Source organism: Mustela nivalis (genome assembly GCF_964662115.1).
Source record: "Mustela nivalis genome assembly, chromosome: 9".
Lineage (NCBI taxonomy): Eukaryota > Metazoa > Chordata > Mammalia > Carnivora > Mustelidae > Mustela > Mustela nivalis.
The window spans coordinates 62,696,652-62,719,594 of NC_139028.1; the positions used below are offsets into that span (position 1 = coordinate 62,696,652).

General features: G+C 41.7%; 1 protein-coding gene and 1 long non-coding RNA gene across 9 annotated transcripts in view; one reads left to right on the plus strand and one right to left on the minus strand.

Moving 5' to 3' along the window:
- LOC309873685 overlaps window positions 1-9,377 on the minus strand; it is a 35,187-nt gene extending 25,810 nt beyond the window's left edge. For both annotated transcript variants that reach the window (XR_014316470.1, XR_014316471.1), the window contains exon 1: window positions 8,939-9,377. This is a non-coding gene — a long non-coding RNA (uncharacterized lncRNA). The remainder of the gene's footprint in view (window positions 1-8,938) is intronic.
- Window positions 9,378-9,462: 85 nt separating this feature from the next.
- The window catches only part of P4HA3 (prolyl 4-hydroxylase subunit alpha 3), a 38,736-nt gene continuing 25,255 nt past the window's right edge, over window positions 9,463-22,943 (plus strand). For 5 of the 7 annotated variants that reach the window (XR_014316461.1, XM_082749747.1, XM_082749752.1 and 2 more), the window contains exons 1-4: window positions 9,463-9,712; window positions 16,337-16,479; window positions 17,269-17,492; window positions 21,937-22,086. Coding sequence is in view for 6 of the 7 variants with exons in the window: in XM_082749747.1 (XP_082605873.1) it covers window positions 9,513-9,712; window positions 16,337-16,479; window positions 17,269-17,492; window positions 21,937-22,086 (717 nt within the window). In the remaining variant the exon portion in view is untranslated. Of the gene's footprint in view, window positions 9,713-16,336; window positions 16,579-17,268; window positions 17,493-21,936; window positions 22,087-22,943 lie in introns of those variants that run through there. The other 2 variants (XM_082749748.1, XM_082749751.1) reach the window with 2 other exon arrangements.

A 22,943-nucleotide genomic window follows, 5' to 3' on the forward strand; every position in this document is an offset into this window, starting at 1 on the left:
ATAGATAGATCCATCATCGCTCTGATAAACAGCAAATGCGTGGTAAGGGTTGTGGATTTGAGTTTGCTTCTAAGTTCCACCAGGGGGCACTATGGGAATGCCTCAGTTTTCTCCTAAAAAATCAATGTTTCTTCTTGGAAAGACTCTATCCACTTTGAAGGAAATGTAATTTTAAACAGCAGTGCTTGATTGTTGGTTTGTTTGTTTTTGTTTTGCCCTGCTCTGTTTTGTTTTAATAAGCTCCTTATTCAGTCCACTCAAAAGAGCCGTATCTCAGCCATCAGTGAGTTTGAAGGACCAAAGTAACCCCTATTGGCGTCTACTTTATATCTATAATGGAATCATCACAAGAGTTTCCAAAAACATGATTTAATTTATCCTCCACATCATCAGTTAGGATCCAGAAAAGGGATTGTTGTTATTATTTCCATCTTAAAGATGATAAATCTATGGGTCAAAAGGCAAAGAAATTTCTTCAAGGAATCAAAATTTTAGGTATCTAAGCAGGGACTTGAATCTATCTTCCAAATCCAAATGTATTTATTCACTAAAACTATACTGAGTTCCAGGCTGTGTAAAAGATGATAGAAATACAAAGGCGTGCCCTCCAAATGTCTTAGAAGCAAAGACTGTCAAAGCTAGAGAGAATTTGGGGTAACACCTAATGAAGTATTCTCACATGCATAAGAATCTCAAGATCCTGTTGAAATGCAGATTCCTCGATTTTGTCCCCCACAGCACACAAAATTCTGATTCAAAAAGTTTGGGTGGGAATCTGGAAATGGAATTTTTTTTTTAATGTACGAAACAATGCTCTATTTCCTTCTATAGTTATAAACATTCCTGCAGTTATTTTCTGCCATTATAACTAGGAGAGGTGTCAAGTCGAATTATAATGTAAGAAAGTTTTGATTTGTCAACCCCCAAACCCCCTTACTACCTGTTCTTCCCTCAGTCTTTTGGTTTGTACTGAACAGCATTGCCTCCTCCCAAATCCCAGAAAGCCAGCTCCATTCTGTTCTTTCTCTCACACTCTTCACACTCTTCTACCCTGTCTATAACCAACTCTTTTTTTTTTTAAGTCTTGTTTTTGTTTTCGTTTATTAACATATATTATTAGCCCCAGGGGTACAGGTCTGTGAATCATCAGGCTTACACACTTCACAGCACTTGCCATAACACATACCCTCCCCAATGTCCATAACCCAACCACCTTCTCCCTACCCCCTTACCCCTGACAGCCTCCAGTTTGTTTTGTGAGGTTAAGAGTCTCCTACAGTTTGTCTCCCTTCCAATCCCACCTCGTTTCATTTTTTTCCTTCCCTACCCCAAAACCCGCCACGTTGCTTCTCAAATTCCTCATAACAGGGAGATCATATGATAATTGTCTTTCTCTGATTCACTTATTTCGCTCAGCATAATACCCTCTAGTTCCATCCATGTCACTGCAAATGGCAATATTTCATTTCTTTTGATGGCTGCATAGTATTCCATTGTATATATATACCACTTCTTTATCCATTCATCTGTTGATGGACACCTAGATTCTTTCCATAGTTTGGCTATTGTGGACATTGCTACTATAAACATTTGGATGCACGTGCCCCTTTGGATCACTACATTTGTATCTTTAGGGTAAATACCCAGTAGTGCGATTGCTGGGTCATAAGGTAGCTCTATTTTCAACTTTGTGAGGAACCTCCATGCTGTTTTCCAGAGTGGCTGCACCAGGTTGTATTCCCACCAACAGTGTAGTAGGGTTCCCCTTTCTCTGCATCCTCACCAGCATCTGTAGTTTCCTGACTTGTTAATTTAATTTTATTTTTTTTTAAAGATTTTATTTATTTTTCTTGACAGACAGAAATCACAAGTAGGCAGAGAGGCAGGCAGAGAGAGAGGGGGAAGCAGGCTCCCGCTGAGCAGAGAGCCCGATGCGGGGCTCGATCCCAGGACCCTGGGATCATGACCTGAGCCGAAGGCAGAGGCTTTAACCCACTGAGCCACCCAGGCGCCCCCTGACTTGTTAATTTTAGCTCTTCTGACTGGTGTGAGGTGGTATTGTGGTTTTGATTTGTATTTTCCTGATGCCGAGTGATGTGGAACACTTTTGGCCATCTGGATGTCTTCTTTGCAGAAATGTCTGTTCATGTCCTCTGCCCATTTCTTGGTTGGATTCTTTGTTCTTTGGGTGTTGAGTTTGATAAGTTCTTTATAGATTTTGGATACTAGCCCCTTATCTGATACGTCGTTTGCAAATATCTTCTCCCATTCTGTCAGTTGTCTTTTGGTTTTGTTGACTGTTTGCTGTGCTGTGCTGGAAACGGAATTTTTCATAAGAACATCCCATCTTTCCCACCATGATTCTTACGCGGATGAACTGTGGACTACTTTCACAAACATCAACCCATTGGTTTAATCCTTTCATAATATAGAGGAGAAAACTGAGGAGAAGTGAGTAGAAGTAGTCCCCCAGAAACTCCCCACTGGATGTAGTCAGGGGGGCTGACCCAGGAACTGATAATGAGAAGCCTGAGGTAATGATGTAACTAAAGAATGCCCAACCAAGAATAGGACACCCTGGGTTCAACTTCAGGTTTTACCATCTTGCAGATGAATCGCTTAACTTCAGTAAACTATGATTTTCTCAGTTGTAAAATGTGGGATAACAACAGCTACTCCATAAGGGCACCTGCATGGCTCAGTGGGTTAAAGCCTCTGACTTCAGCTCAAGTCATGATCCCAGGGTCCTGGAATCGAGGCTCGCATTGGGCTCTCTGCTTGGCAGGGAGCCAGCTTCCCTTCCAATCTCTCTCTCTGCCTGCCTCTCTGCCTAGTTGTAATCTCTGTCTGTCAAATAAATAAATAAAAATATAAAACAAAAACAAACAAACAAAATCTAAAACAAACAACAACAACAAAAACCCCACCTATTCTATAGACTTACTGTGAGGAAAAATGGAGATAAATAGTATAAAGGGTTTGGCAGACCACTGGCCCCCAGAGGACTCTTGATAAAGAGATGGATTGATGGGATTGTTTTGAATGCTCTTTCTATTTCATTTATTCTATTTTTTTAACTGAGTAAGTACTATTGCCAGGCATTCTGCTAGGCAGTCCTGCCTATATGAAGCTTGTGATCTAGGGGAGCAGATAGCCATTAATTATAGAAATAAGAAATAGCTGTTATAAAAAATGCTACCAAAGGAAAATATAGGGGGTGTTTGACTCATATGGAGATTCAGACAAATAAATATTCAGACATATTCAGACAAATAAAATGTCCTGAAGAAATAACTCAAAGGTTGAGTAGGAATTAGTCAGAAATCACACAAGGATCAGGAAAGAGCTTGGCAGGATCGAAAATGAAACTGTGATTCATCAGTCTTACACAATACACAGTGCTCCCCACAACACATAACCTCCCCAGTGTCCATCACCCAGCCACCCCATCCCTCCCACCCTCCTCCATCCAGCAATCTTTAGTTTGTTTCCTGAGATTAAGAGTCTCTTATGGTTTGTCTCCCTCTCTGGTTTTGTCTTGTTTCATTTTCCCCTCACTTCCCCTCTGATCCTCTGTCTTGTTTCTCAAATTCCTTATATCAGTGAGATCATATAATTCTTTTTCTGACTGACTTTTTTCACTTAGCATAACACCATCTAGTTCCATTGACACTGTTGCAAATGGCAAGATTTCATTTTTGATGACTACATAGTATTCCTGTGTGTGTGTGTGTGTGTGTGTGTGTGTGTGTGTATACACACACCACATCTTCTTTATCCATTCATCTGTTGATGGACATCTAGGTTCTTTCCATAGTTTGGCTATTGTGAACATTGCTGCTATAAACATTCGGGTGCATGTGCCCCTTCAGATCACTATATTTGTATCTTTGGGGTAAATACCCAGTAGTGCAATTGCTGGGTCATAGTGTAGCTCTATTTTCAACTTTTTGAGGAACCTCCATACTGTTTGGAAAAGCCTTTCTTTTATCGTGCCTTGATATTTATGTGAAAATTTTGATCTTTTCCCTTGACCCTTTCATTTCCACTTCAATCTTTTTTCCACTTTTGTAGTATAAAGCCTAATAACTAGTAACATTTACTCAAAACTAATATTGTCATCCCACCATACCTGCAGGGGACACATTCCAAGCCCCCCAGGAAATGCCTGAAACCATAATACTACTGAACCCCACATATACTATGTTTTCTCCTATACATGTGTACCTGTATGTGTACATGATAACATTTAATTTATAAATTAGGCACAATAAGAGATTAACAATAACTAATAATAGATCAAATACAGCTATATAACTAATAAAAGTTATGTGAATGTGTGTCTCTCTCTCAAAATATCTTATTGTACTGTGCTCGCCTTTCTCGTGATGATGTGAGATGATAAATGCCTATGTTAGGAGATAAGGTGAGGTTAGGGTGTCAGCATGGTGATGTAGCATTAGGCTTCTGTTCGTCTAACAGAAGGAGGATGATCTGTTTTGGGATCATCATTGACCTCAAGTGAATGAAACCACAGGAAATAAAACTTAATAAGGGGGACTACTGCATACATTTTTCAGTTTTTGACTTTCAGAAATAGGGATTATCTATGTTTTTAAAATTAAAAAAAAAAAGAAAACCACCTTGCTAAATACCAAACAGCAACATACGTCAAGCTCTTAGAACTTTAGCTGTGCTTGGAAAATACCTATTCTCTTTTCACACAGTTATTTGAACTGGTAGTATAATTTAGTTAGATTTTAATTTGCATTTAGTTAAACTTGGAACCCTGTATTACTTACAGTGACCTTAAAACTCCATTCTGAGGCAAAATTAAAATAAAATATTATCATGGAGGAAGCTCTAGTCAGTACTGGGAAAAGTAAATGACAGCAGGTAAATTTGGGAAGAAGACCAGAATTTGAGACACCATGGAGCTGGTTTTAAGTTTCCACTTTTTGTTTTTCAAAGATTTCATTTATTTGACAGAGAGAGAGCGCGGGATCACAATAAGGCAGAGAGGCAGGCAGAGAGAGAAGGGGGAAGCAGGCTCCCCGCTGAGCAGAGAGCCAGATGCGGGTCTCAATTCCAGGACCTTGAGATCACGATCCACGCCAAAGGCAGAGGCTTAACCCACTGAGCCACCCAGGTGCCCTAAGTTTCTACTTTTCAATCCTCAGTAGCCCGAAACCCAGAATTGGGACCCTGGGTAAGGACTGGGGGAGTCCTTACTGGGTCAGGACTCTCTCTCACACTCTGGCTCAAGAAGGGACTAGAACTCCTCAGACTCAGAGGGGGAATATCTCGTGATTCCCTTTCGTTTTCTCTTTTTCCTACCCCACACATCTCCCCCAGGCAATCTCACAGTAGTGGCCCCAGTGGCAGTGGTGGTAGTGAGGTTCCTATGGCTGTCTAAAACTTTGAGTTATCTTATGTATTAATCTACATACATTAGGACCATCTCAAATAATGCTGTAAATTTTGTTTTCAGCAACCAACAGGGTGTGGAAACCCCCACTGATCTTTTTCTCTCTGTGTCCTCTTGCAACTTGGCCCAGACATATGAAGTCAAGAGAAGCACACAACAGAGTAGAGTTGTTTGAAGGCCAGGTTTCTGGCCAGAGAACCAAAAAGAGAAGTCTCAGGGGACTGGAAACTATCATAGAGACTGCAGAGAGGGAAAAGCTCAAGAGATCCACCCCATGATTCCTGGATTCACCCCTTAGCTCTGCATGCACAGATCTGATGCTAAATTGCATGTCATAGACCTAAGTACTGAGGTATGGGATACACCACTGTCTAGATCCAAAGGTGATGCACAACTGGGACAGATCTGAATGGCATTGCAAACACTTTGGGAATTGAACTGACATTGAAACCATGGCCACAGAAGGCAGATCAGAACTTGTGGCCTGAATCCAACTGAGTTAATTATATGCTAGCACAAAAATATTAATATTTTCCATAAGATTTAAATAAGACGTAGACGACACTTATATATTCAAAAATACCTAGTATTTAATCCAAATTATTCTGCATTTGAAGAACCAGGAAGATCTCAAGTATGAGAAAAGGCAATCAAAAGACATCCAGGAAGAAATAACACAAATGTTGAAAATTATAGAAGACTCATAAAATGTTCCAAGAAGAATGATGAATATTTAAAAAAAAAAAGATCTTATTTATTTATTTGACAGAGAGGGAGAGAGAGAAGCAAGGGCAGGGAGCCCGATGCAGGGCTAGATCCTAGGACCCTGGGATCATGACCTGCATTGAAGGCAGATGCTTAACCAACTGAGCCACCCAAGTGGACACTCCTGAAATGAATGTAAAGGTAGAAAGTATCAACAAAGAAAAAGAAAATATAAAGAAGGACCCAATGGAAATGTTACAATCGAAAGTAAAATAACCAAAACAAAAAACTCATTGGACTCAGTAGAACAGAGATGACAACCAAGAATCAGTGAACTTGAAGATAAATTCATAGTAATCAACTAATCCGAACAACAGAGAAAAAATGTTTTTAAAAAAATGAACAGAGCCTGAGGCCTTACGAGGCAGTTATCTAATTCATGTCATCAAAATTCCAGAAGAGTTTGTAAAAGAAGTATTTGAAGAAATAATATATGAACATTTCCCAAATTTGACAAAAGACATGAGCCTAAAGATCCAAGAAGTTCAATGAACCCTAAACAATGACCAAGTGAGGTGAAGGAATAAATGCCCAGCCATTCAGACCTGACATGAGACAGCTCTGACAGGATAAACTAGCTGAAGCCCTCCTGCCACTCTGATCAAAACTTCATCAGGTCTCTTTGACTTCTTCCTCTTCCATTCCTTTCTTTCTCTCCCCTTCACAGATGTTGATCTGTAATCAATATCTTACACCCCAAACTCTATCTCAGCGTCTGCTTCTGGGAATACCCAATCTGTAACATCAGTGAAGACAACATAAGTATGGAGCAAAGAACTGAACCCAGGTAGTGTAGATTCAGAGTCCATGTCCTTAGTGGCGACCAGAGGCAGATTTGCCATGAAGCTTAAGCTTCAAGGCACCTAATTTGCACAAACCCTTTCTGAGGCCCTCAGGATTGGGAGGATGTGTGAACTTAAAAATGTGCTCACATTGCTATCTGATATTTGCAAAATGTGCCCCAAAAAGCTGTTTTAACCACAATTGGTTACATTATCTCTTTCCAGTCTGACTCCCTCTCCATTACACTTTCCCTCCTAATACTTCTGATTGAAAAAATGTTGACATGGCCATGGGCCTTTATTTACAACTGAGTAGTCATCTCAGACTGCTTTCTGCCCACAGAAGTTTGGGGGTTATAGTAGTTAGAGTAACACCCCTCCTAAAGATGCCCATGTCCTAGTTCCCCAAACCTGAGACTTTCAGGGTATGATTAAGTTAAGGATCTTGACATGGGGAGATTATCCTTGGTGGGACTGGTGTAATCACAAAGGTCCTTAAAAGAGTCAGAGGAGGAGGATGTGACAGTAGAAGCAAAGTCAAAAAGAAATGTAAACATGTTATATCTATGGTTTTGAGGATGAAGGAAGGGGCTATGAATCAAGAAATGCAGGCATCCCATAAAACTGGAAAAAGCAAGGAATAGATTCTCCTCCAGAGCCTCCAGAAGAAACAGCCCTGCAGACACCTTGACTTCAGCCCAGTGAAATCCATTTCAGACTTCTAAACTCCAGAAATGTAAGATAATAAATTTGAGTTGTTCCAAGTCACTAAGTTTGTGGTAATTTGTTACAGCAGCAATAGAAAACTGATACCAGGGTCTGATGGCATCTTTTTTCTTCCTTTTCTTCTTTCCTTCCTTCCTTCTTTCCTCCCTCCCTCCCTTTTTTCTCCCCCCCCCTTTTTTTTTTTGGTATTTTCTTTGTCTTTCACTCAAACTTACAGTGCTTCTTCTGATAAAATTATCTTAAAACTTTTTTTTAAAGTATATGTATGTATGTAATCTCTGTACCGAACACAAAGCTCTAACTCATAACCCTAAGAGCAAGAGTCACATGCTCCACTGATTGAGCCAGCCAAGTGCCCCTCATTTAAAACTTTTGATTATTTTCTATAAACCTTATTGGAATTCACTCTGTTAAAAGCCACATCTATATTTCTTTTTGGGCAACTTAGGCTGAGAGTCGGGATGCTGTGGTACAATAATGTTAAGATTCTTAGAAGCATTTTTGCCAGTTGAAATAGTTTACTTTATAGAGAACACTCTTTTTTTTTTTTTTAAGATTATTTATTTATTTATTTATTTGACAGGCAGAGATCACAAGTAGGCAGAGAGAGAGAGAGGCTGAGCAGAGAACCCGATGCGGGACTCCATCCCAGGACCCTGAGATCATGATCTGAGCTGAAGGCAGCGGCTTAACCCACTGAGCCACCCAGGCGCCCCAATATAGAGAACACTCTTAAGACTCTTTGAAGTTCCCTTGTTTACCAGAAAGACTCTAAGAAATGCCCTTAAGATTCTCTGAAGCTCTACTAGGCAATGCCTTTAAATCTTTCTAAGGTCGCAACAATGAGTCTTTAGAACCGTATTTTTGAAAGCTTTACCTGGAGGTCATACTTCACTTGTACCACCCTGAGCTTGTTGCACAACTCTCTCTTTTCCTGAGAGCCCTTTATTGTGCTTACTTGTTTACATCTGTTTTCCCTCGTGAGTCAGGGGTTGGATGTGCTATTTCTCTATGTCCTCAGCATCGTGACAGAGGTGCTAAGTATTTGTTGAATGAACAAATGAACATTGCCTGGCGGGGGGAGGGGGGAAGTAGCCTAATCAGACAATAATAATAATGTTTTTGCTTAAGTGGCCATAGGTATGTGGTATAGAGCAATGACCCAGGATCCCAGTTTTAGGTTTGATAGGTCCTAGATTTGTCATGCAGCGACCCTAATCAACTTCACCCTCTTTACCTTCGGTCAGAATTCTGCCTTTCATGATGGCTCAGATGTCAAGTCTTCTGTGAAGTGTTTCCTTCCCTCTGCTCCTCCACAGCTCTCCCCGCGCACCGCGTCGTCATGAGGAACCACCTCATTTACTCACCTGGATTTCCCCATCAGAATCCAGTAGTGTCTGTACTTCCACCCCCGTCCAGAAGGGTGAGTATTCGAGGGTGGCGCTGTTCAGCCGTAGACCAGGGAATTCGTCCTCCCACACCCGCGCCTCAGTTTCCCCGAGCGTGAACCGGGCATCGTGGAAACATCTTGCCAGGGCTGCGCTTTGGTGAAGGGCCCGCGGACCCTCAGCGCAGTCCCGGCGCCCGCGGAGGAGCTAGGGGGCAGCCGAGGCAGAGACGGCGAGCGCCGGGAGGCGTCAGAGCAAAGGAGGGCGGGGGCCCTGAGGCGGGGCTGCCGGGCGGGCCCGAGTCCGGCGGGGCTTGGCGGGGCTTGGCGGCGCGGGGCGGGGCGGGGTGGGGTGGGGTGGGCGGGACCGGCGCGCGCCGGAGCTTGGCCCGAAGGTCCGAGGGGACACGCGCGAGAGCCGGCGATGGGCCCCGCGGCGGGGCTGGTGGCTTTGCTGGCGGTGCTGGCGCTCCGGGCAGGGGACCCGTCAGGGGCCGCGGCGCGGGGGGACACGTTCTCGGCGCTGACCAGCGTGGCTCGCGCCCTGGCGCCTGAGCGCCGGCTGCTGGGGCTGCTGCGGCGCTACCTGCGCGGGGAGGAGGCGAGGCTGCGCGACCTGACCAGGTGAGAAAAAGCGCGCGCGGTGGTCCCGGAGGCGCGTGAGTTGGGGAGACTGAGTCAGAGGGCGAGACCGAGGCACCGTGCGGTAGGGTGGCGGGTGACTCAGTCTTATTGTAGTTCAGCGTGGGACCTCAGACTCCGTTTGAGAGTAGGGTTAAGACCCTCACTAGACCGTAAGGCTGAGACACCGCGTGGCCCACTGTGGCTGTCGGACTCAGTGTCCCCCTGTGTGGGACCCCCGACACACCGTGGCATGAGATAAAGGAGAAAGAGACCGAGCGTGACCTTGGGGACGCTGTATCACACAGTGTGGAGCCTCGAACTCCGTCGCACACACCCAGTGGCACCCAGGGCCATCTTCACACAGCCAAGTTGATGCGCTGTGGCAAATTGTGGTGGGAGTGACTCAGGCCTAGTAGGAGGACCTCATAGTGCATGCGGGTGGGTCCCCAGGCTCTGTGCCACAGAGACACAGCGCGACTGCAAGAGTGAGAGGGAGAAAATACAGTGTCACTGTAGCCACGTGTGTGACAGAGAAGGGGTGTTTAGTAGGAAGTGACATTGTGTGACCCTGTGTGAGATTTACGTGCCTTTGGGACTGGATGGGCACGATGGTATGGATATGTCTGCAGCATTCTGGATGCTGCTTGTACAGCTCAGTATATGAATAAGGTTTCGTGTTCATTAACTCATTCAGTGGGGGTGTTTGCCTATTCTGAGCCACATACTTTTCCAGGCAGTGGGGATAAAATGGTGAGCAAGACCCAACTCTGACCTCAGGGAGCTTGGAGTCGGTGGCATCATGATTATTATTCAGAGATGTCCACTGTCTCCTTTGTTTTCAACTCTCCTTCTCTTCCCATATTTAATAAGAGTTCTCTAAATTCTAAATAAAGGGGCGCCTGGGTGGCTCAGTGGGTTAAGCCTCTGCCTTCAGTTCAGCTCATGATCTCAGGGTCTATGATCGAGCCCTGCATTGGGCTCTCTGCTCAGCAGGGAGCCTGCTTCCCCCTCTCTCTCTACCTGCCTCTCTGTCTTCTTGCGATCTCTCTCTCTGTGTCAAATAAATAAAATCTTCAAAAAAATATTTAAATTCTAAATATGAGATAATTGAGATTTAACATGTATATATTGAGACCAAGAAAACAGTAGGGAAAACCATACTTGATACTAGAGGATACTGCGTGCAGCACACACAAGCCGATGCTCAGCTAATACTGTTTGCCATACAAGCAGCAAACTCGAGTGCTACACACTGTGGCATAAAAGACTGTAGACTTGGCATGCTGGGGCATTGACTATCAATATTGACTATCAAACTGAAAAATGAATGACTGTATTGTGTGATACATTGTGATTGAGTATGTTGTGTCTTCTCTGTTTAGGACATGAAGAAACCTCCAGCAGTGCTGTAACAACATAGCTATCTGAATAAATTGAAATATGTCTTACATCATCTGGCCCTCTGCTGAGCTGAGGCCAACAGAGAGCTGTCTCACAATGCACCGCTGATATAGCTAAGCGAGTGTATGCGATAGTAATACTAAAATTCTGGGGTGCATGGGAAGAAGGCATGGGGGACACTGTGGCAGTGGGTGAGAGCCCTGTTGGAGAGAATCAGGCTATGTGTGGAAGCGAGTGTGAAAGATCTTTTTACTCAATGGCGACTGAATGATAGTGTGATTTGGTATGTGCTCTTAAGTATGTAGCTTGCATATAAGCAGTTATATGTGTGTTTAAATTTACTATCAGTTTTGCATAGTGTGAATTGAATATACACACATGCACACACACAAAATGTATGTGTGTGTTATAATAGTAAAGGATAAGTTTTATGGGCCTACTCTATAAAGCAAAATGTTTTAATTCTGTTCTTAGTCCACATGCATCGGAGTCTAGGTTTATTGGTGGAAATAAAAGACTCTTCTCTTTGATTTGAGATTCCACCAAGTTCCCTGCTTCCATGTGCTCATTCTCATACCACTAATCTCTTTAGTTGGGTGACTCAGGTAGAGATGGGGGGTGGGGGCAAGATCCTGATGCCAGGCCTCCCAGGGAACAGGTTCATAACAGAGAGATGGCACTGTGGATCAGGGTGACTGATGGAGGGGAATGGGGGACACTGATGCTGGTCTCTTTTACTGTCTCATCACCATTGTCATCGTCACAGCTTTTTCATTGAACCCTAATTTCATTTGCTCCTTACACACATGCTTTGAAATAGGTTTGTATGGCTCTCATAAACAAATGAGAAATCATTTAAAATATAAGAAAACTAAAGTTTAGTAGCCTTACCTGAGATTATACATTAGTAGGTAGCAAAATCCAGGACTAGGACATAGTTCTTTTGATTGTTTCTTGCTATTATGCCATCAGGTAGGTCCTTACTGCTTGCTTTATCTGCTGTGCCAGGACCCAGACCAAACCCCATAACTGCTGAGATTTTATGAATAGCTGGAGTACATAGTGGTTAAGAGTCTGGATGCAGGAATTTAATAGACCTTTGCTTGAATCCTTGGCTCTGACCTTGGGCAAGGTCCTTTACCTCTTTAAGCATTATTTTCCTAATCTGCAAAATGATGATAATGATAGCACCTATCCCACAGACTTGGTAGAAGGATTAGTACCATGTAAAGGCATTTATCATATTGCTTGAAATGTAGTAGGTGCTCAACAAATGTTAGCTCTGTGTGATTTTTTATTTTGAGACTGCCTGGTGAAACTAGACTCCACCTTTGTCTCTAAGCAGTAACTAAGATTGTGAGAGCCTAGATAATAAGAAAGATTCAGAAAAATTCTAGATTCTCTTCTCCTATGAGCTATGAACATTTAATTTCAGAAAGTTTAGTTTGATATCTTAGAGACTGTCTGTTCCTTAGTCAATGCTCTAAAACCTAGTGAGATATTTGCTTTCTAAAACAAAAATTTTGGCAGTTCTACTTATTTTCCTTATAATCCCAATCTGGTGATCTAATGTGACTTGAGATGTTATTTCTAAGGACCTCAGTAGATAGTCTTCTTTAAATTTCTGAATTTAGAAATAAAATATTTTGGGGGTGCCTGAGTGGCTCAGGTAGTTAAGCGTTTGCCTTCAGCTTAGGTCATGATTCTGGGATCCTAGATCTAGCAGAGGCTGGCTTCCTGTTCAGCAAGTTTTCCCTTTACCTCTGCACCATGCCCCCCATGTACTCTCTTGCTCTCTCTCTCATATAAATAAACAAAAGCTTTTAAAAAAAAATATTTTTCAATGTTGAAACTACTCCTTACCTCAAGTTAATGAATAAAAATTTTACTAGTTAAATATACATATATATATAGCTTTTTTTTATTTTGCTATTTCAGTTTTAAAAAGCTACCAAGATTGAAAAAGTATTACCAGCAGCAGTAATTTTTGGGTTATGAATTAAGCATTTGGAATGTCTCAGAAGATCTGAGACACAGCCATTGCTGAATTCTCAAGGAGAAACATATTGAATTAAAATGGCCTACGTATTGCGGCTGGATAACCTATCCAGGCTATGTTTAATGCAGGATTGGGTTGCAAATTTTATGTGCAGATTCTTGAAGCAAGGATCTGATTTTCTACTCTCAGCAACATTTGCTAAAGCAAAAAGCCATTTAGGAAAACTTAAGGTTTGAATTCAGCATCCAGTGATTCGGTCTCTGAAAACCAGCTATTTGCTCAGAGGCTGGGAATAGGGCCAATGTTTGGATTCCAAACCAGTCTCAGATATCTGTTGATAGGTTTTTTCTTTGTGTTACAGAAAAATGATGTATCTGAAAGCTGAACTGAATTATGTGCTGCCGTAGAGATCAAACCCCTGCCCTAAATAAACTGACCCCATAACACAAAGTACCATGCGAAGAGAACAAGGCACTAGGGCTTTTGAATGCTGGAGGATTTGGGGGAAATTTTCACATCTCTGTCTTGTGTCTTTCCTCTGATGCCTGTTAAACATCCTCAAGCACCAAATGAAGAATCTATTTATTCAGTTATGGAAAAGATGATGGAAAGAAACAATAGAATGGTCATGCTGAAAGGATCCAGAGAGACCTTCTAGATTAGACCAGTTCTGTCTTATTACAGAGGAGCAAACTGAGGGACAGTTGGAGGCCAGGTCTCCTTCCAATCCAACTGTCTTTAAAATTACTGCCCACTCAGCCTCAGTTGTCCTTGGATACTTACTCTTCAGGCTGGATTCAAGCCCAAGTCTCTGCTTGTAAGTGTTTTCGTCTAGCAATGAAATATCTTGCACTAAGTAGTTCCATATGGAGCTGGAGCAGGAGCAGGAGCAGGAAATAATGGGCAGTAAAAAAAAAATAAATAAATAAAAATAAAAATCCCACCCCAGGAGGCTGGTTTAGTTTTTAAAACTGTAGAGTACCCATTCTCAAAGTGCCTTGTTTCAGAGATCAGAGACATCCTGGGACTTGACAGGGTTCTCATTTCCTCTCTGGGGTACCGAGGCTCAGATTCTCCTCCCTTAGTTTATGCTTGAATTCAACTCTTGGCTCCCTGGAGGCACCTGGAGGCAAGTCATCTTCTATTTCAGGCTCCACCCTTGAGAAACCCTTAGGTCAGACTCAGTTTCAAGGCAATGAATCCCCCAGCCCTGCCACTCCCTCTGTTCTTAACTTTCATCCCTACCTCCTCACTCAAGTCTTCCACTCTGGCCAAAGAATGCCTATTTTCTCACCACTCTTGAGCACATGCCTTTAAACCCATGTCCTCTTCACTTTGCACACACTTTTTCCTTTTTACTTCCATTGTTGTTATTATATTACTCCTGGAATTAATAATTTTAAATCAAGGGAAAAAATTTTAGAGGGCATGCCAACAACTCTTAGGTCTGCCTTATTATCATAAATAAATTGTAATCATGTTAATCCCAATAGTGTGTTAGAAATGGAATAATTGTAGTATGCCAGGAAAGGAAACAGCATCTTTTGCTGATGTGAACACTGTTTTAGGACATCTGAAAAGGAGAGAAATTAACTAGAAAGATGGTCACTTCTGGTCCTTTTCTACACATTTGGCAAGCCAGAGAGGCTGGATGCCTGCTGGACCACCCCACATCCACCTCCCCCATTACAGCTACTAGTTTTTTATGTGGACTTCTTCCTGAATATGTCCCTTGAATTTATCCCGACCTCTGCCCCCACTGTCATTATTATGGTTCAGACCCTCCTTACTCTTGCTTCCAGTTTTGAATTGACCTCCAGACAGTTCTTTCTGCCTCCACTCTTCCCCACTTCTGAACCCCACCCTCGCACAGATTCGTATATGTAAACATTTCCTAGTGTATCCAACTCTCACCTAAAACCTTTTGGCAGCTTCTAATTGCACTCAAGACAAAACCCAAATTCCTCAGCAGGGCCTGTGGGGTGCTCTTCTCTTGTCCAGTCTGACCTACCCATCATCCTCCCAACACACCTAGGGTTCCAGCACTACTGAACAGCTCAGAACTCCCCCTACCATTTCTCTCTGTCCCTTCATGCACGTTGAATTGTCTCTGACTGCCTCTCCTCCCTTCGTCATGTCTTGTCTTTTCATCCCTAGCATCTAGCATGGAGTCTGCCATCTAGCAAGTAACCAGTTTAGACCGACTTATTAATGAACACATACTTGTCAAGCCGCTGTGCTTTTGTATATGTTAGTCCCATTGGATCAAAAAATATTCTTCCTGTGATACAGAGATGAGCATGGGTCCTGAACAAGGATGACATGCAAATTCGTGAAGTGTTCTGTATTTTTTGAATCACTGTGATGTACGCCTGAAACTAATGTAACACTGTGAGTCAACTATACTCAAGTTAAAAAAAAAAAAAATTCTTCCTTTTTTGTTTTAGCTCCATGGAAACAGTATGGCAAAATCAGCTGAGAGCAAGCTTCAGAGTCAGGAAGATTTGGGTTCAGATCTGGTTTTGTCACTAACAGTGTGGCCTTGGTTTCAGTTTTTTCTCTCTTCATTGTTGGTTTGATAAAATCTAATCTGAGGGTGGGGGAATTAAATGAGACAAAATATATATAAAGCACTTAGCAGAATGCCTCGTGGTAAAGGCTCAGTAAGTAGCAGCTTTCAATTGTTTAATCCTTTAGGACTCAGATCAAGTGCCATTTCCTCCAGGAAGTCTTCCCTTACACCTTCTAACTTCCGCCTGGGTTAGGGGCCTTGCCTCCAAGTAGCTGGAGCGTTACATGGCTCTTTATAAGCTCTCTTCTCTCCTAGCCGGTATCAATTATTGCAATTAATTTCACAACATTTTTGAGCTTCTACCAGATTCTAAATATTGATAAGAGAATGATGAGCGGAAAGATTTTCTGGCTTGTGAACTGCTTGAGAGCTCCACCCTGTCTTGCCTTTGAATCTTTAGCATCTAGTGTGGTCCCTGATGTACAGTAACTGATGAGCAGAGACTGACTCATTGAATGAACAAATGAATGGACCTCCTTCTCTTGTCTTGGTAGTTTTCATGTTCTTTGAGCTTATTGGCTAGAGGATTATGTGAGTTGCCAGGGGTTCATGTTTCATTTTTAACTACTCCAAATGCACATACACCATGCCAGCCTTTGCTAGGGGCGGTGGCTGTATCAGTAAGCGAGATCGTTCTACTCCTCTCTTCCAGATTCTATGACAAGGTGCTTTCTTTGCACGAGGATTCGGCAACCCCTGTGTCTAACCCTCTGCTTGCATTTACTCTCATCAAACGCCTACAGTCTGACTGGAGGAATGTGGTACATAGTCTGGAGGCCAGTGAGAACATCCGAGGTAATGAGGAGGAGGGCTGGAGGGTAAGAGAAGATTCTGTCTCCTGATTCTGGAAAGGAGAGAGATTCTGGTGGAATGTGATGAAGGGTAATGAAGTGGGTAGGTATTACTCCATCTTCATAGCTTTTGCTATTAACAGAGAATTAAGGTCCTCTTGTTAATATGTCTATGTGATTGTACATTAGAAAGCACTTTTGGGGGGCCTGGCTGGCTCAGATGGTGGAGCTTGAGACTCTTGATCTTGGGGTTGTGAGTTCCAGCCCCATGTTAGATGTAGAGCTTACTTAAAATTAAAATCTTCAAAAAAAAAAAAAAAGATGCTTTCATGTCCATTATCTCATTTGAGCTTCACCATAACCCTATGAAGAAGTACAGGTTATATCATTCCATTTACATATTTGTCTAATAATTTCTACTTGATTAAACTATAATGTGATCTGAAGCAAGGTCAGTTTCCTAATTTATTCTACTTTGTACTTGAAGAAATTTGTTGACTTTGGGGAGATTAGGAGGAAGAACAGTTATCCCCACAAAGTGCAAGATTCCTGGAGACAGGATGGAACAACATGCGTGTGCTTTAGTTTTTACTCTAGAGCTTATGTTCCTCATTCAGAAGATTGTATTAAGCCTCCACTCTGCACCAGGACTCTGCTAGCCATGGGAAATAAAAACACATAAAACATGTTATTTGCTCACAAAAGATTTGAAGAGGTGGTTATGCCTTGCCTGTATTAAATGCTCACTGCCTGTTTTTTGAATGGTGGATTGGTGTTTTTACCACCTTGACAGCTCTGAAAGATGGTTATGAGAAGGTGGAGCAGGACCTCCCAGCCTTTGAGGACGTGGAGGGAGCAGCAAGAGCCTTGATGCGGCTGCAGGATGTGTACATGCTCAACGTGAAGGGCCTGGCCCGAGGCGTCTTCCAAAGAGTCGCTGGCTCCGCCGTCACTGACCTGTACAGCCCCAGGAGGCTCTTCTCCCTCACGGCAGATGACTGCTTCCAAGTTGGCAAGGTAAAGGTATCCAGAGAGAGAGAGCGAAGTGCTCAGCCCTTGTTTTTTTTTTTTTTTTTTTTTTTTTTTTTATGGATAAAGGAACTATATCCTGATTGCTTTTACATGCTTTAAGTCCTTCCAGCAAACTTGGAAATTTGGTATAATTCTCCATTTTCAGATGAAGAAGCCGAAGGTCAGATACGGTAAATAATCTGCCCAAGGTTACACAATTTTAAGTAGCAGAAATAAATTCTGAACCTGGGTCTTTTAACCCTGAGTCCCATGTTCTTTCCATAATAACTAAGGTGATCACATACGCAGGATATTCTGGAGAGTAAAGGGAGTGTTACTACTAGTTATGGCCGGACGACAGATATAAATTGGGACTGGGAAAAATGGTCCTGGGGTCACCCTAACAGTAGTGCCCTGCCAGCAGATGAAAGGCTGGGTGGAAAGGAGAAGCAGGGTTCAAGGTTGGGGGAGGGGAGAAGAGATAGAGATGTGAGGTAAGGTCACGAAAACTCAGCCTCCTGAGACTTTCTGGAATTCCTTGCAACATTTCCTGAGCATTTAGAAGTATTGGATTAAGGTAGTGTCAAAAAGCTGAGGCCATTCACTGAAGATTACTTGAGGAAATAGACTTCAGGAACCTTCCATATGAGAAATTTAACTGATCTTTGATCATAACTTATAAGCACACTTGAGGTTATTTTACAATATATTCTTTGTTAGCCTTTGCCACAAGAAGTAATGGAGTAAGTCCTTTTTAATTTTGAAGATGTGTATTGCAGGAAAGTAAATTTTCCCAGCCCCTGCAGTATTCATTAGCATATCTGAGACTGGGCCTCATGTGCCCTGATTTTAAGTTTTAGAGATCAGTCTTCCAAATTAGTGCAGAGTGGGTTGCCCTAAGCCTCTCTATGTACCATTTTCCCTTCTCTAGGATTCTGAATGGAATCAGCTCAATCATCATGTTCATGGCTAATTTAAATTTCAGCCAGGTAAAATAGTTCTGTGTATGGTACCAATATACACTTCATTTGTGAAGCCTTTCTGAAACTAAAACCATATGTTGAAAATGCAGTAAGTGCCTTCCTGAAACCCTCACTGGCCATCTTTATTTTTGTCTTGATTCACTTATTTTAAAAGATAAAACATTTCAAATATAAGAAAACTATATAAAATAATATAACAAGCAATTATATCTATAATTGAGGTGAAATATGTTAAAATTGTGCAATGTTCATTTCAAATTTTTAAAAAGGAATTTATGTAAAACAGAAGGCATTAAGGTTAATATTAAAAAATGAATTTACATATAGCTCAATAAAGCCCCCCTTCTCTTTCTCCTCACCACTCCTGATCCCTCCCTTCCTCTCAACCCTTGCCTGGGTGCCCAGGAACTGTCCTAAGCCATACAGTATATGTGTACTATCCTGAGTCCAGCTTCTTTCAGCACACTGGATCTGTGAAATTTATCCACCTGTTGCATTTATTAATAGTTCATTCCTTTTTAGTGCTGAGTAGTATTCCGTTGTATGAGTATACTACATGCTGTTTATCCAGTCTACTAGAAATGGATGCTTGCACTTTTTCCAGCCTGGGCTACTGTGAATAAAGCTGCTATTAACATTCTTGTCTTTCTGTGAACAATTGTTTTTATTTATCTGGGAGTGGTCTTGCCGGGTCAAAGAAAAAGCTTCAGTAATTATTAACGTGTGGCCAAATTTATTTCATCTACACATCTCTAATCTCCTCCTCCATGGATTATTTCAAAGCAGACCAGCCTTTCTAGTTTCTGAAATTCTTAGTTGTCTAATTGTAGTTTGCCACAGTCATGTCTATTGACTGTTGCTCATGACTGATTATTTCCTGATACGGTTTATTATGTTTGTGAGCTTATTTTTAGCAGGACTTTTTTTCCCCATCTAGAAGAATCTCTGTGACTGGAGTTATGGGAATATCACTCCAAAGTGTTCTGGGTTTTCTTTTTCCAGTACTCTGGTGGTATCACTGGCCTAAGATTCCTTTTTTTTTTTTTTTTTTTGGAGTACATTATATCTGAGTGATTTATTTATTTTATAATACAAAGTTTGTGCCTTTTGGCCCCCTTCACCCATTTCACTCTCCCCCTACTTCCCACCTCTGGCAACCAGTCTGTTCTCTGTATCTATAGGCTCGGGTTTTTGTTATTGTGTTTTTATTTTAGATTCCACGTATAAGTGAGATTGTATGGTATTTGTCTTTCTCTGTCTAACTTATTTCACTTAGTGTAATGCCCTCAAGGTCCATCCATGTTGTTGGAAGTGGCAACTTTTTCCTTTTCAATGGCTGAATAATATTCCATCGTGTGTGTGTGTGTGTGTCTGTGTGTGACATTTCTTTATCCATTCATCCATCAATGGACACTTAAGTTGTTTCCATATCTTGACTGTTGTAAATAATACTGGCAATGAACATGGGGGTGCATATCTTTTTGGGTTAGTGTTTCCATTTTATTTAGATAAATACCAGAAGTGGAATTGGTAGATCAAACTTCTGTTTTTGATTTTTTGAGGAACCTCCGTATTATTTTCCACATTGGCTGCACCAATTTACTTTCCTGCCAACAGTGCATAGAACTATTGCTCTATGTCCTTGCCAGCACAATTTCTTGTCCTTTTGATAATAGCTACTCTCACAGGCAAGAGGTGATATCTCATTGTGGTTTTGATTTGCACTGACCATAGATCCATTTTGATATTGATTTCTTGGCCTGGAGTTTCCTGAGCTATATGAATAATGCAGATTCATACCCTAAACTCACATGAAACATAGGCTCAAGACTGTGAATATTTTAAGGAGACATTTTGCTTCCTCCGAACAATATCCAGACAGAAACAAACCAGTTTTCTTGACTCTTTGCAACAATGGGTAGATTTTTTTCTGGTCTACCTTTCCTTTAAGGTATAGTTTTTCATGGATTTCAGTTTTATGAGTGTGTCTTTGTTCTAGTGCCTAGGTTTTGGGAGGTGTAAGGAGGGGCTCATGTGGGCAGTATAACCAAATTTTGCTAAGTACCGGGATTACTAACACTGCCCCCATCCTAAGCAGCTTCAGCATCTGCTCTTAAGCTCATTGCTGAGGTTTTTAGCTCCTTTTTTGTTTCTGGTACTTGGGTATATTCCATTCTTTCTTGAAAATATATCATAAAATATTTGTTAAATTTTATTCAAAAGTTCCAAGTCTTTTTGCTTGGAAAGATTCCAGTTATCTCAATCTACCATATTTTTGGGACTTGGGAAAACTTAAACAAATTGTTAACTTTGCAGAAAAAGTTCAGTCATTTTAGCTGTTATTCTTCAACTCAACCTTTTTACATAAACAGGAAAAGTAAGGATCAGAGAAATAACATGGCAGATGAATGGCAGACCTGGAAGAAAAGCTGATTTACTGTTTTAGATTGCAGAGTTTCAGTACCTCTAGGTTCTGCCCTGTCTTTTTGCTGGTTGGAAGTTAGAGTAGAATTAGAATTTTTTGTAAGAGTGCTTCCAACTCTGTGATTTTATAATTCCATGCTGTCTCCAACATCTACTTCCAGGAAATTCCACGTGCAGTGCTGGCATTCTAGTTAACTGTAAGCTGTTAAAAGACAGGAACAAGCTCTAGTAAACCTTGCCACATTCCCGCCTTCCAACATTTAATATAGAAAAAAGTCACTGGGCTGTTTGAGCATTCCCATGTGGGTCTAATACATTGTGTTGCAATTATCGATTTACTCTTGTGCCCTTCATATGACTATAAGCTCTTTAAGGTCAGGGATCACCAGATACATGGCAAATACTCGGTAAATATTGAATAAATAAATGAGTGAATTCAGTCCATTTCTCGCATTGCTATTGGCAGTATCTTTTTAAAAGCCCAACACTCACAACTCTAATTAACTTAACCCATGCTACCTTTTGAAATTCATTTCTTGCGTCTCCTCACCTTAGGCCATAACACAGTGTCTAACTTGAACACAGTTGCTTTTGGCTCTGTTTCTGCCATTCCTTCACTTTAAAATGTTCTTCCTTTCAATCTCTGCTCATTGAAATTCTTTTCTTTCTTCAGGGGAAGTCTACCTCAGATGCCACTTCTTCCATGAAGCCTTCTGAGATTCCCAAGTCTCTCCCTTCTCTGTCTCCATGACATATTATGCGTTTTTCCTTTGAGTATTCGTGCATTTTGCCCAGTATTACAGTTAACTGAGTTCATATCTCTCTTCTCCCCATATTATAATTTCCTTAAATGCAAGAACCCTTGTGTCTTTGCTACCTCTAGAACAATGCATTGGATATAATGGATGGTTGATAAATTGAATTTAAATGAATTTGAGATGAAAACTTGCCTGCTTGTGTTCTATAGGCCCTCTTACTCTTTGTCATTTCCTTTCCTCTACCTGTGGATTCAGGCTTAATGATGGTACTTATGTTACCTACAGGTGGCGTATGACATGGGGGATTACTACCATGCCATTCCGTGGCTGGAGGAGGCTGTCAGTCTCTTCCGAGGATCTTATGGAGAATGGAAGACAGAGGATGAGGCAAGTCTAGAGGACGCCTTGGATCACTTGGCCTTTGCCTATTTCCAGGTAGGGGAGTAAGGGAGGCTCACTACTTTTATCACAATAAATATAGTGCTTTATATCTGCTTGACAATTTCCTACACATTTTCATGTCTCAATTTATTTCATCTTCCCAACAGGACCAAATGTGAGTCAAGCAGGGCAGTTGTTTTATTATTTCCATATTTCACATGTGAGTAAACTAAATCTCCAAAAAATTCCTAACTTGTCAGGAAGTTCATAGAGCTGGGATTAGGGCCCAAGTCTGTTTTACTCTTAGTCCGGTGCTCTTTCCAGCATCTTGACTGCTTTAAAACCATCGTCTTCTGTGTAGGAGGCAGGCTCCCACCTGTAGTGCAGCAGGGGCCTTGACAAATGTCTAACGGGTTCATAGTTGATGTAGGGCACTCTTTTACGCTGTCAGCAGCTTCTGTCTTCTCACAGGTGTTCTGTCATGATATTTCCATATCCAAGGAAGAAGTTTGATTGTTATGGTAGGGGCCCAAGGCAGGCTGTCCCAATATGGGCCACTTTGGCATAAAGATTATTTTGAGTTAAAGTAATCAAAACCCAGCAGATGCAGGAAAAGCACTCTGCCTCCTTGCAACTGCCAAGATTATGTTGGAAAGGAGAGTCTGTAATAGGCAGAAAGCTATTAACAGAGGCTCCCCTTGACCTAAGAACTCTGCAAAATAGGGCAACTGTGTTTCTCCAAACATCTCCCTTCACCTTCTTGCTGATGAACTTTCTCCCCCTTGTGTCCTATGACTCTACCCTTCTTAACTCATAGAAGCTTCATGTTGCCTCACTGTCTTTAGAATTTTGTGTCTGTGTGGATTTCCGTGCCTACTACATTTGATTTTCTCCTGTTAATCTGTCTCATG